Raw genomic sequence first — 12,608 nt, forward strand, 5'->3', positions numbered from 1 at the left:
TTGTGTGAGGAGAGCGCTGGGTCGCGTCTTGTACCCCTGCACAGTGTTTGTGTGAGGAGAGCGCTGGGTCGCGTCTTGTACCCCTGCACAGTGTTTGTGTGAGGAGAGCGCTGGGTCGCGTCTTGTATCCCTGCACAGTGTTTGTGTGAGGAGAGCGCTGGGTCGCGTCTTGTACCCCTGCACAGTGTTTGTGTGAGGAGAGCGCTGGGTCGCGTCTTGTACCCCTGCACAGTGTTTGTGTGAGGAGAGCGCTGGGTCGCGTCTTGTATCCCTGCACAGTGTTTGTGTGAGGAGAGCGCTGGGTCGCGTCTTGTACCCCTGCACAGTGTTTGTGTGAGGAGAGCGCTGGGTCGCGTCTTGTACCCCTGCACAGTGTTTGTGTGAGGAGAGCGCTGGGTCGCGTCTTGTATCCCTGCACAGTGTTTGTGTGAGGAGAGCGCTGGGTCGCGTCTTGTATCCCTGCACAGTGTTTGTGCGAGGAGAGCGCTGGGTCGCGTCTTGTATCCCTGCACAGTGTGTGCGAGGAGAGCGCTGGGTCGCGTCTTGTATCCCTGCACAGTGTGTGCGAGGAGAGCGCTGGGTCGCGTCTTGTATCCCTGCACAGTGTGTGCGAGGAGAGCGCTGGGTCGCGTCTTGTATCCCTGCACAGTGTGTGCGAGGAGAGCGCTGGGTCGCGTCTTGTATCCCTGCACAGTGTGTGCGAGGAGAGCGCTGGGTCGCGTCTTGTATCCCTGCACAGTGTGTGTGAGGAGAGCGCTGGGTCACGTCTTGCTGACAGTACCACAGCGTGTGCTGCTGAATCTGACCCCACCCTGACCTTTGCCCTGGGCTGTAACCCCCCGCACCACCCCCCTGAAATCGATTGCTGTTTAGAGCACCAAACCCTTTACTAACAATGTGCCACTGACCATCAGCTTCCACATGATTAAACAAAGAAAGACTTGGACTTCATTAACACTGGCCTATATTTGAAAGAAATAAAGGCATTGTGTATAGTGTTGCTGTCAATTTAATTAATAAAAGTACCATCAACTCCTTTAAAATTAGCTTGTATATCTCCATGACCTGTTGCCTGTACACAGCAGGAATGGAAATAAGACTCCCATTGCATAGCAGTTTGATACATTCCTGGTTTTACTGTGAGTTTTTAAAAAGATACATGAGCTTGTTACCTATATACACTGGGGCTAATTGAACACATAGTAAAACCTGGAATGGGTGAAACTGTTATGTAATAGGAGTCTTATTTTCATCCCTTCACGTTCTTGTGGTTGTTATTATCAAATTAGGATTTGTTATTGAAAAAAAAAAAGTGTCTACAGGTTAGCTCAATATGTTAGGAATATAGATCTCAATCTAATTGAATAAAGCCTTCCTGATGGTGCTTCACCCCCCTCTCTTTGTTCATACACCTACATATATATTATATGTAGTAAAAGTCGTTTGCCATTGTCTTCTTGACTTGGGTTTCCTCTTTCTCTGGGCTGTGCTGGCTAGTAAGACCATGTGTCCTGCTTGGTTTAGGTAGCTGGGTTTCACTCTATTTGTTTAATAAGCTCAAAAGGGAAGCTGGTTACTTTCCACACTGAGTATTGTAGATTTGGCCCATGTGACGGTTTTGGTTCAGCATGTCCCACAGTAAGGGCGTGGGTTTGTGTGTGTTTTGAAAGCCGGTGAGCTGTGGTAAAGAGGGAACTCCCTGAGCTAACGGAACTGCGATGGATGATACAATCGTTCTGTAGGAGGCCCCCCCCCCTCCTCTCTCTCCTATGGGGGTGGGGTATTGACGCTTGCATCCCCCCGTCATTGCACTGCTAGTAAAGCATGACAGAATATGAAGTGGGTTGCTGCTTTTAATTGTTGTGTAAAAGTAAAGCTACTCTGACAGTTGTACGGTTTGGAACAAGGTAAGGTTTTTGTGTTTGTCTTGCTTCACTGAATTCTGTTAAAAGGCCAACCTAAATGACAGGGGATGAGCATATTCACACTAACTGTATAGCACGCGAGTTCTTTATTCAAGTACAGTACTGTACAGTGGCTATGCTTTTTTGGTCATGTATAAAACCTCATTATGTAGCCTTTTGATGTTTGCAATTACTTTGTATCAAATAGCTTGTGTCTGATGGACATACCTGCCTTTTTGAAGCTTGGTTTTGTGCATAGTGTAAGCCTGTTGGAATAATGGAATTTTCCTTGCAATGGTTAAGATAATTATTTCCCAACAGAGCTTTTGCAAAGTAAGCCCATAAAGCTGGCTGTGCAGTCTTCCCCAAAACAAATTGCATGCTCCATATGGAAGATGGGAAATTCTGTGTGTTCATTTTGATCTGCAGCCCTAGAGATTGCATTGGGCTGCTTTTTCTCCGCAGGCGTTTGTTGTGTTCTAAAAAGCGGATCACGTGATTTGAATGAAGGGAGTAATGATTTGATCAGCACAGCTTATCTAGTAAACAAACAGCATTGCTAACAGCTGGATTTAAGAAGCAAGTGGGGGAAGAACCTGCGCACATTCACAGCAAGGGGAAGACTGCTATTTCAGGGCTTTTCATTTGTATAGTACTAGTCAGGCATTGTGTAAAATCTACACAGGAAAGTGTACACTATTGTGCAGTGAGCTCCCTCTGCCATTTACAATACTGGACCCCATTAAACCAGCACCCTCTTTAAGTACTACACTTTCAGATTGACTTTAATTAGTGTCTTAAAGGGGCTGGCTCTGGATATTCATTAAACCAGAACTTGTATCTGGTAGACAAACATTTTAACAGAAGTGTCTACTTGGTATGACGAGTTATTTTCAAGAGTCTCTTTTCTGATTTTAAACTGTGCTTTATTAGATCAAGTGAGTTTAGAGAACATCGAGTAACCATTAGGGGGACAGCTTGGTGTTGGGTTAAAATATTATATCGATGCTCCTCTAAAAGAAACAGCACTCAAAATAAGTTGTATATAACTGTAAAGACATATATGTTACCTGGCCCTCAAATCTAATCAAATTACTATACATACCTTGAGTTTGATACCACTGATGTAAATGCTCTTGCTCTTGACTTCTACTACTGTACTGTATTTGAAATGTTTGTCAGGTTAAGATGTTTAACAATATTCTAGCATGGAGTGTGTTTTTTTTTTTGTTGTTCTCTGGTGTTTAGCGCAGCGCTGTAGTAAATGCGTTGATAATATGGCCGAGGTGTGTGTCCTAGTTTCAGCAGTTCTCCCTGCCACTGGGGGATCAGACACTGCAAGGCAAGGTCCTCCATTCACACAGGCAGGCTCTGAGTAAAGCTCAGCCGCATGTGACGAGAAATCGATCTGAGGTGCGGTGGTCTGACAGGTGGGGTTATTCTGTCTTGTTAACAGTGCCAGTGAAACGTGCATGCGTTTGTATGACCGTGACTCTCTTAGATTTTGTGAGCTAATGTTTTGGGAAGTCTACATTGTGTGTGTCACATTTGTAAATAACAGCGCTCGTCCAATTATGAGGACACTTCAACACTGTGTATTTAGATTCTTTTTCTGAGTCTGGGGGTTCCTGGAGGTTCCCTTTTGGTCTGTGCATGTGCAGGAGATAGATCCTGGTTTAATAATAAGGATACAGTTTCACTTTTGTATGGGCAGTCGTGCAGATTACATGTGTCATCGCCACAGATTAAGATGTGTATTTGATATGGATTATTTATACCATACAGTACTTGTGTGTTTTTTTAAAACACGTGTGGATGTTGGGATGCTTTACATGAAAGGGACTATTAAATATAGATGCAGCAGATGGTACGTTTGTCAGTTTGCACACTGAAAAGTACATTGTTGTGTGTATTTATATACAGTGCGGTTTGAGAAAATTGTTGTACATAACCTGAGTAAACACACCTGTGTGTGAGGAGTGGAGCAAGCAGCACACGTATTCTGTGGATATCTGTACACAGTAACAGAGGGGAGGTGGGTGGTGTAATTAAATATTTCTCTAAACCAGATACGCCTAATCCAACTGGAGATTATTTAAAACAAGAACTAAGGAAGGGGGGTGTTAAACCACCCTGATTTGCTTTCTTTCTCATTTTTTTTCTTCTGCTTTTAAGGTTTTGTACCTGTGAAGATACGTGTGTTCTGGTGTGTATGCATGCGTGCGTGTGTGTGTGTGTTCTGGTGTGTGTGTTCTGGTGTGCGTGCGTGCGTGCGTGTGTGTGTGTGTGTGTGTGTGTGTGTGTATGTGTGTGTGTGTTCTGGTGCGTGCGCGTGTTATCGTGCATGTGTTCTGGGGTTCTTTGTTGTTGACTGGGCGAGGAGCTGAGTGGATTAATGGCAGAGCAGGTTTAGTGGTTCATGAGCACTAACCATGGTGGTACAGAGCTAGCGGTAAAGAGGATTTCAGCTCTCTTCAGCTGACAGTAACGCTGTGCACCCTCAGTGTCGGAGAGGAAGAATTGAGACGGGTATCTGGGATCAGTCCTGGAGCTCCAGTCCTTAAAGTGCAGAGGCACTCCAGTGCTGGCAGTCTGTCTGAAAATCCTCTGTAGTTTACTGCTAGCCTGAACATTTTGTCTACCCTGTATTTCTGCTCTAACAAAATATTTACATGTCCTGCCACCTAACTAAACCCAGTGCGCTACATTCGAGATACTGCAGCAGAAACAAATACACTGGGAGTAGCAATTGAGCTCTCCATTATATGAATATTGCGTGCTGCAATAGAGTTGCGTTTATTAAAAGCATTAAAACAGAGGGTCAGGATGACTCTGCAGGAATGATTGGATGCCAGAGATTTAGTGGAGTGAAGTTGTTAAAAATGTTGCCTAACGGACCAAATCTAGCTGTTAGCCATAGTGTTTACACAGTGGTGTTTGTATAGTGTGAGCCAGTTTATATGAAATTCAAGAGCTTCTCGCAGTCTTTTTCATCTACAATGATGCAAACCCAGTCTTTAATGCACGTAGCAGTAATGTATAAAATGTGACCGCTTTTCTGAAGGTATTTAATGCTAAAAATCTGTTCAAAATGAACCCTTCTCTGGCTTAGAAGGGTTTGAATTTGAAGAGTGACCACAGCACTGTACTGTAGTGTAAAATCAACTTGAAATGCGAGGCCCTGAAGTTTTGAAGCCAGTCCCATTACCGCTGCTGTTTGTTTTTTGTTTTTTCCCCTCCATGCTAATAAACGCAGCACAGCAACAATTGGAACCCTCATTATCTGCAAACCTTAATGAGAGGATCATCAGTGGCTTATTCAATTCAATTTAAAGAGCGGAACAAGGGAGGTATTGTGTGGCCGGACCGCTGTCCCTGCCTTTGTGGTCTGTGCTGGTGCAATCCAGGTTAGCTGCTTCAGAGCTGCTAATGAGAAGCGACTTGGGTTTTAGGAAAGCTAGATTGCAGCCCTGATCAGAGTGGAGGGGTCGGAACCCTTTCTGTATTCCTCCAGGTAGTCACGCTGGCTACCACTTTGTAAAACAAAACTAGAACTGCTCTGACTTGGCAAATACTTTATAGAGCCTGTTGAAAGCTGACACCGATGATCCTGTTAAATTGACGAAGATACCATTCTAACCCTATTACGAAGCAAGCTCTTGAATTCCTATTCTGATGCCTCGCATTTATTTAAGGTCTCGGTTAAACTAATCTGTGAGTTTATTTTCAGTTTGCGCAGTCTAGGCAGGCCATTCTATTTTTAAGTGAGGTTTGCTAAGGCAAAGTGACTAACATATGTAACAAGTATGCATGCATGTGTAGGTGGTAGGGAAACTGCAAACATCCGAGATTGGTCTGCTGTGTGTAGCAATTGTTTTTTTTCCTTGTGGTTTCAGTTTCAACATGACGACAGAAGCCTGTTCGGTAGGCGAGGCAGAGAGCCAGCAGAAGCCCAGTGAACCCGAGGCAGAGCAGCGGCCCCCACCAGCCCAGGAACCCGTCGTCTCGGCGCCCCTGGAAAGCGCAGGACCAGGGGACAACTCGAAGGAGGGGCAGGATAAGCCCAGCGAGACCCCCAGCTCTCCTGCGGAGGAGCAGCTGAAGCCCCGGAACCGATCGTCAGCCGGCCGCGGACTTTCGCGCCTCTTCTCCTCCTTCCTGAAGCGCCGCTCGCAGTGCTCGGAGGGAGAGGGGGCGGTACCAGACAACACAGGGGGCGGAGACAAGGACAAGGAGGCGGGGCCCGAGGTCCAGGAAGAGGAAGTGCTGCTGAAAGCTCCCATCGCTGATCCGGAACCCGAGCTGAGAACCGAGGGGGACCCTGCTCTCGACCTCCACTCACTGAGCAGCGTCGAGACACAGGTGAGGATCTGCATCCGGGTTCGGGGTCAAAGCCATTGGAAAGAAATATAAATTGAAGCCAAGTAAATAAATAAGATTTTAAACTTAACAGCAGCAATGCTATGAAGAGATTGCCCACATATCATCTGAAAATGGATGTGTTCAGACTACAGACTTATAGGGAAGTAAGCCACTGCTATCCTGGAATGTGAGTGTTTGCGTATGTGATATAATATAAAAAAAAATAATACATGAGCATTTATTCAGTTAACAACCAGAACTTTTACAAAGTGAATGCTTGCATGCTGTAGCATCATGTTTAAAAAGTACCCTAAAAGAGATGATCAGCCCCCTTTTAATGCTGTTCGTTTTTTCTCCAATGAAAGATTTGGTAAGAATTTTGCTTTGTTAAATAATATTGCCATAACGGATTTGTCCCATTTATATCTACATGATATGGATTCATTTATCATACGTTTTATGGTGGTAATTGGCTTCCTTTGGCAATTTCACAGATACAGACCTATTAAACTGCTAGCTTGCTTTGTTTAGTAAAACACAGCTGTTCGGGAAAATCTAGAGATGCAATCAAGTCTGAGTTAAAAGTCAAGTCTTGAGTTTGAGTCCGAGCCTTGTTTCATATACACGGTCATTCCAGCTCAAGTTGGGGGTTCTCTACCACTTCCACCCATTCATTGTTTTCTGTAGGAAAACTAGAAGAATAATATTACATTGTGTCTAGGTGAGGGCCACCTGGGGAAAAAAGAAGGTCAAAGACCATCAAAATGGGCATTTTTTCAGACACGACCTCACCATGCTGGGAATGAGTTCCACAGCTTTCTTCTATTGGCATCTAGAATCCATAGGCACAGATTCACACAACTTCAGGGCAATAAGAAAAAGCTGCTGTAAAACCAACGTCTCAGTGTTCTAGATGTGCAAATCCACTCAATAGCAAATTATTGTTATAGCCACATAATAGCTTGTTTAATAAGGATTTGGAGAAGGTTCTTTTGATTTTTTCAGCGGTTGAAGTGACTTTGAAGAGAGACTCAATCAGTGTGAGTCATCATGGCTGTGTACAGTTATGACTCGTGTTCCCCAGGAATCCCTGTAGCTTACTAAATATACGGAGCCCTTTTCGCTCCAGTTGTAGCAAAACTCGAAGAACGATTTTTTCACACAAAAGTCTGTTCTGATATCGCTAGTCGGTCGTGATGGAATATTTGTATTCTGCTGTAGCATTCTACTGTTTGGTGCAAAGCTTTTGGAATAAATCTATCTCACATCCGCATGAGCCTGGTTCCCGTCTGCCATCAGAAACGAGTTGAAAGGCATCTGAAATCGGTCTTGATTGTTTCCATTGGCAAAAGAGCAAGATCAGACTACTTGGAAATGGGAATGGGGGTTTGTCGGCCTCAGTAAAGACCATGGAATGGCAGACATCTCTGTCACGGACCTAATGACCCCCCTTTGGTCCTCTTCAGATGGAATGCCCTATTGTTTAATTCACATTTCTGCCATTTAGCTGTAGCTGCTGGATCTCATTGAGCTGTAGGGGTGTCCCTGGTGTTAAGGACTGTGTTTGTTGTTTTGTTGCAGCCAGCTCAGGAGGACCAGGACACAGAGGAGGAAGAGGAAGAGGAGGAAGAAAAACAGGCAGGACCCAAGACCAAGGGAGGCAAGGAAAGAGGTGACTCTGAGAGTAAACCCACTGAGGAGTCCAAACCCGCCCCAAAGCCACCCCGCAAACCCAGAGCCATGCGCTACAAAGTCTCCCTGCTGGACGAAGAGGTCTACGAGTGCGAGTTGGACGTAAGAGCGAGATTTCTCTGTTTCACTGTCTCCGTCTCTGTCGCTGTGTAACAGGAGTATAATGAATGAAGTCCATGATCACCAATTACATACACTTTGTGCTGAACTTTGTGTCAGACGCTTTCTATCACTGGGGCCTTTGCACTGAAGTCGATGTGCTACGTACAGGCAGTTTGCTTAAGGGAACTAAATGAAAAACTGTGAGATGAAATGAAAACTACATTTAAATCGAACTTGTCCCCAGTTTGGGAGGGGGGAAAAAATCCTGGGGTTTGAACCTATGCCTCCAGGAGAGAAACTCCAAATAGTATTTTTTCGAAGTCTACTTTTATGAACAAGACATTGGATATTCAGTAAACTGTTCCAGACAGCCCTTAAAGAAGCCAATAACAGTCTAGAAACATTAAACCTATTAATAAAAACTGACTGAATTAAAGGGTTATGAATGTGGCCCAATTTCCTGTCCGTGCAGGGGGAATATTCCAATTTCAATTGATTCAATTTGAGCCGACTGGGATTTCCAAAAAAAAAAAAGTCAGAAATCTAGGATAGGCGATGACCGACTACGATGCATTAGACTGCAACGTTGGTGTGCAGAGTTATTGCTTCTAGACCTATATACAGAACAAGTGTTAAAGTTCACCAGTTGGTCTGATGTGTTTCTCCTCTAATCTCAGAAACATGCAAAGGGCCAGGAGTTGTTCGCGAAGGTCTGTGATCATCTCAACCTCCTGGAGAAAGACTACTACGGACTGGCGATCTGGGAGTCATCTACAGTGAAGGTAAGACTGCAGCCTGGCTGGGTCTCCTCCTCCTGGGAGGAAGAGGGGTGCTTCAGAACGAGATCTCTTTTTAAAATCCCTGCTCCAATCCGGATGTTTATTAAACTCCTCCCAAAACATCTATAAAAACAATTTAAAAAAAAGGAGTTGCCGCCTTCTAATAAATAGGAAGCCGATCCGGGTACATTGCGTTGTTCTGTTGTGCTGATTATAATTAAGGAGTGTTGGGTGCCAGTGTTTATTAAGAGAACACAACATGGTTTTGATGCCAAAGAATGGAACACCCTCTTCAAAGATGTTGCTGTTTGGTTGCATGGTAGAACTGTTTGCCTGGGACGAAGTCTTCCAGAGTGACTACAGCAGTCTTCTGATGTCACTGCTAATCTTGGATGACCTGTGCAGCGACACCATGCAGCTGCAGATTCCTCGTTAAGAATGGGTAAATACAGGCTCTATTTTAGCAGAGAAAATCTGGTTGTTTTTGACTCATTCTTGTGTCAAATTTTAATCCTATTTTCATTCACACTAATTTAAAATATCAATTGGCTTTATTTTTAGGTTACATCTTCTTAAACTCTAAATATACAGAGTTTGTACAGCTCTTCAGCAAGGCAGCTTCAGATGTTTGCATCTATGCTTTGAGGGGAGTTGCCTCTTTCTGTAGAGTAAAGGGTTAAATGATTGATTGTTCTAGTGACACTCATGGGTTGTAAAGATTTGACAGTGGTAGAGAGGGGGAGGGATTGAGGAGAGACCTGTTGATGACCTTTACATTTGACATGACTGCCTGCTTAACAACCAATATGAGTTTTGATATACCGGTGTGAGGTTTATATGTATTTGACTAGAAGTCTTTTGAAAAAAAAAATCTTTCGCAAACATTTCAGTTGAGGACATTACTTTTTATTTCATGTTACTACACATTACTGGTTTCACAGATACCAATAAGAATGAATCTTGCACTACCTAATGGAATGCCCAAGATTAGGTGTAACTTGGGTCTGTTAAACCAGCTGATTTAGTGGATAGTTCAGCCCTGGAACTGAACGCAGTCCTCACAAGCCCCAGTGCAGTGGATAGTTCAGCCCTGGTTTGGCCTCAATGAGGGAATTGTGTATGCAGGGATTCATGGCTCCCAGGCCCCGGATAAACACGTTCTTAATTACTGAGCTCTCTGTTTTGTCCGAGGGATTGGCGACAGGATGGCTTAGGGGATGGCTGGCTGCACACTAGAGCCAGTACGGAGGTGACGTGTGTGTGTGTCTGTCTCTGTGTGTGTGTGTGTGTGTGCACTTACCTTTCTTGTAAATGAGGACCCTGCTAAAACTAATACGCAAGCTTCCACAGATTAGCCTTTCATCAAATCTCTACTAGTTGGTTCCCCTAAGAAGTTACCAGTTCAGTAACGTTGTTGGGATGTTTTTTTCCCTGTTACAAAACCCTACCGTTGCAGCTTGCACCCTGGGGTTAATCTTGTTAAAACCGGCCCATCGGCTTCTAAAGTTATGACTCAGCACTGCACTTTTTTTCAACCCAGTAAAACTGCAGGCCTTTGACTCGTCTCTGCTGGAGACCTGGCCAGTGGGCATGAATGTGTTTGCTGTATGTCTGGGATTCTTTCAGACATTGCTTCATGCGGCCAATAAAACACTAGAAATATATTCAAAGGGGAAAAAATGTCCATGTTCATAATAAGTATGAATAAAACATATAAATACAAAAGAAATCACACACACGCACAAATCCAAGTGTTAACCAATTATTATTTGGAATGTTGCTCACTGCTGATGTCGATTCGCAACACTGCTGTTTTGTGTTTCAGACGTGGCTGGACCTTACGAAGGAGATCAGGAAGCAGGTGCAAGGTAGGTGCAGTCAAACACACAGTTCTAGAGTCTTCAAGTGCTGACATCACTTTCCCGCACAGACAACCATGCTGAAAAGCAGCTGCAGTAAAGAACAGGTCTAATGCTTTAGTTGGCATTTGTCAGCATAAAATATTAAGGTTAAAAAAACAAAGAAAAGGCCATTTTCAAGATCTTGAAAAAGACATCAACCTGACTGTACTTAAATATTTCATGTAATAGAATTTGAGCTATTTATATGCATCATAGGAACTGTCTGTTGGAGCTAGATGACGAGAGAGATGGTCATTGTGTGCTCAGTTACATGCAGAGCGTCGGGTGGGAGGAGGGGTTGTGAATAGCGGGAGGTTTTGCATTATACGCAGTGGGTGCTCCCGTCCTAATGATCCTCTGCTGTCTTTCCATTACAGAAGTTCCCTGCAGCTTGACATTCAATGTCAAATTTTACCCCCCTGATCCTACCCAGCTCACAGAGGACATCACAAGGTAAAGCACTTGATTCTGACCTGGGCCAGTCCCTGGTTAAGAGCACGCATTACTTTTACATAGTGTATTAAGTGATAGATCAGTCATAGTACCAGGCTGCCACATGTAGATGTGTACTACTGTGCGGATCACGGGGGTGTAATGATACAGTAATATCGCTCACAATACATCACTCGGGATACATGTGATGGTCCTCATGGGCTAAGTGAATGATGCATAATAAGATCAAATGATCATTTTAATAATAGTTTTAATGCCAAACTGAATGAGTCAGCGTATTCATATCAACTATAAAACACACTTCTTCTCTGAAGAACCCGCTGGTGAAATGCAGTGATGTGTGCTGGACTTTTGTCTTCATACAAATGATACAGCCTCTTTTACGATAAGTGCTATGTCATGTCAAATAGTTCACGATTCATCAATGCTGGATAAATCGTTACCCCCCCCCTAGTAGATTGGCAGTATAGCTTTTGTATTGTTAGACAAAGGAGTCCGTGAGGCACTGGGTATGAGAAAATGCCTGTTTGCTCCACACCAAGGCATGAGACAGCGAGAAGCGATCTTCTGAAGCAATCTGTTTCCTCTTTAAAACATCGGGTTCCACTGACATTATCAGGCATGTCACATGGATTCCAATATATTACTTTATTAAAGGCAGGAAGTAAAGGAGACACATGCATTCATTCAAGTACCAATTCTACATAGAGCTGTGCAGTATCTTTAGTTCATTTGGTGATACACAACCTGTCTATACACAATGAATTCTTCGCCGCTAGCTGTTATTCGGCTTAAATAAAAGAAGCGTAAACAGTACTGCCTTTATTCTGTCATCTTGTGGGTTTGAGGGTGCTGGTGAATGAAAGCGCCCCCTGGTGTGTGTTTGCAGGTACTACCTGTGTTTGCAGCTGCGGAAGGACATTGTGTCGGGACGACTGCCCTGCTCCTTCGTCACGCTGGCCCTCCTGGGCTCCTACACGGTGCAGTCGGAGCTGGGAGAGTACGACCCCGACCTGCATGGCACGGACTACCTGAGCCAGGTGCGGCTCGCCCCCAACCAGACCAAGGAGCTGGAGGAGAAGGTGATGGAGCTCCATCGCACATACAGGTACCCAGCACAGCCAGGCTTTCACTTTTTAACTTTGAGGTAAAAAAACAAACACATATGCATTATAAAGTAGCGCACAGATAGGAAACTGAACTTTTATACATTGCACCAATGGGGAAATTCGAAGGGAGGTCGATGGGGGGAGGGGACACTTGGCCGATAACATCAAAACGGGACCCTGCTGTACCAGGAAGATCTGTTTGTATATTGAAGAGAAACAAGAGACATCCTAATGAAAAGAGGGACCACTGACGAGTTTACTTAGGCTATTGAGCAGTAAGATAATGGATTGTAAAGCCTTGGTTAT

At 44.2% G+C, this 12,608-nt stretch overlaps 1 protein-coding gene across 7 annotated transcripts in view; it reads left to right on the forward strand.

The window, feature by feature from the left end:
* Positions 1–12,608, forward strand: part of LOC117414110 (protein 4.1-like) — a 61,661-nt gene that overhangs the window by 17,313 nt on the left and 31,740 nt on the right. For all 7 annotated transcript variants that reach the window (XM_059000317.1, XM_059000316.1, XM_059000315.1 and 4 more), the window contains exons 2-7: positions 5,801–6,266; positions 7,848–8,060; positions 8,738–8,842; positions 10,665–10,707; positions 11,118–11,193; positions 12,083–12,301. In XM_059000317.1, the coding sequence (XP_058856300.1) occupies positions 5,808–6,266; positions 7,848–8,060; positions 8,738–8,842; positions 10,665–10,707; positions 11,118–11,193; positions 12,083–12,301 (1,115 nt within the window). In that variant the 5' untranslated portion in view covers positions 5,801–5,807. The remainder of the gene's footprint in view (positions 1–5,800; positions 6,267–7,847; positions 8,061–8,737; positions 8,843–10,664; positions 10,708–11,117; positions 11,194–12,082; positions 12,302–12,608) is intronic.

The sequence above is a fragment of the Acipenser ruthenus genome, chromosome 25 (assembly GCF_902713425.1).
Source record: "Acipenser ruthenus chromosome 25, fAciRut3.2 maternal haplotype, whole genome shotgun sequence".
Taxonomy (NCBI): domain Eukaryota; kingdom Metazoa; phylum Chordata; class Actinopteri; order Acipenseriformes; family Acipenseridae; genus Acipenser; species Acipenser ruthenus.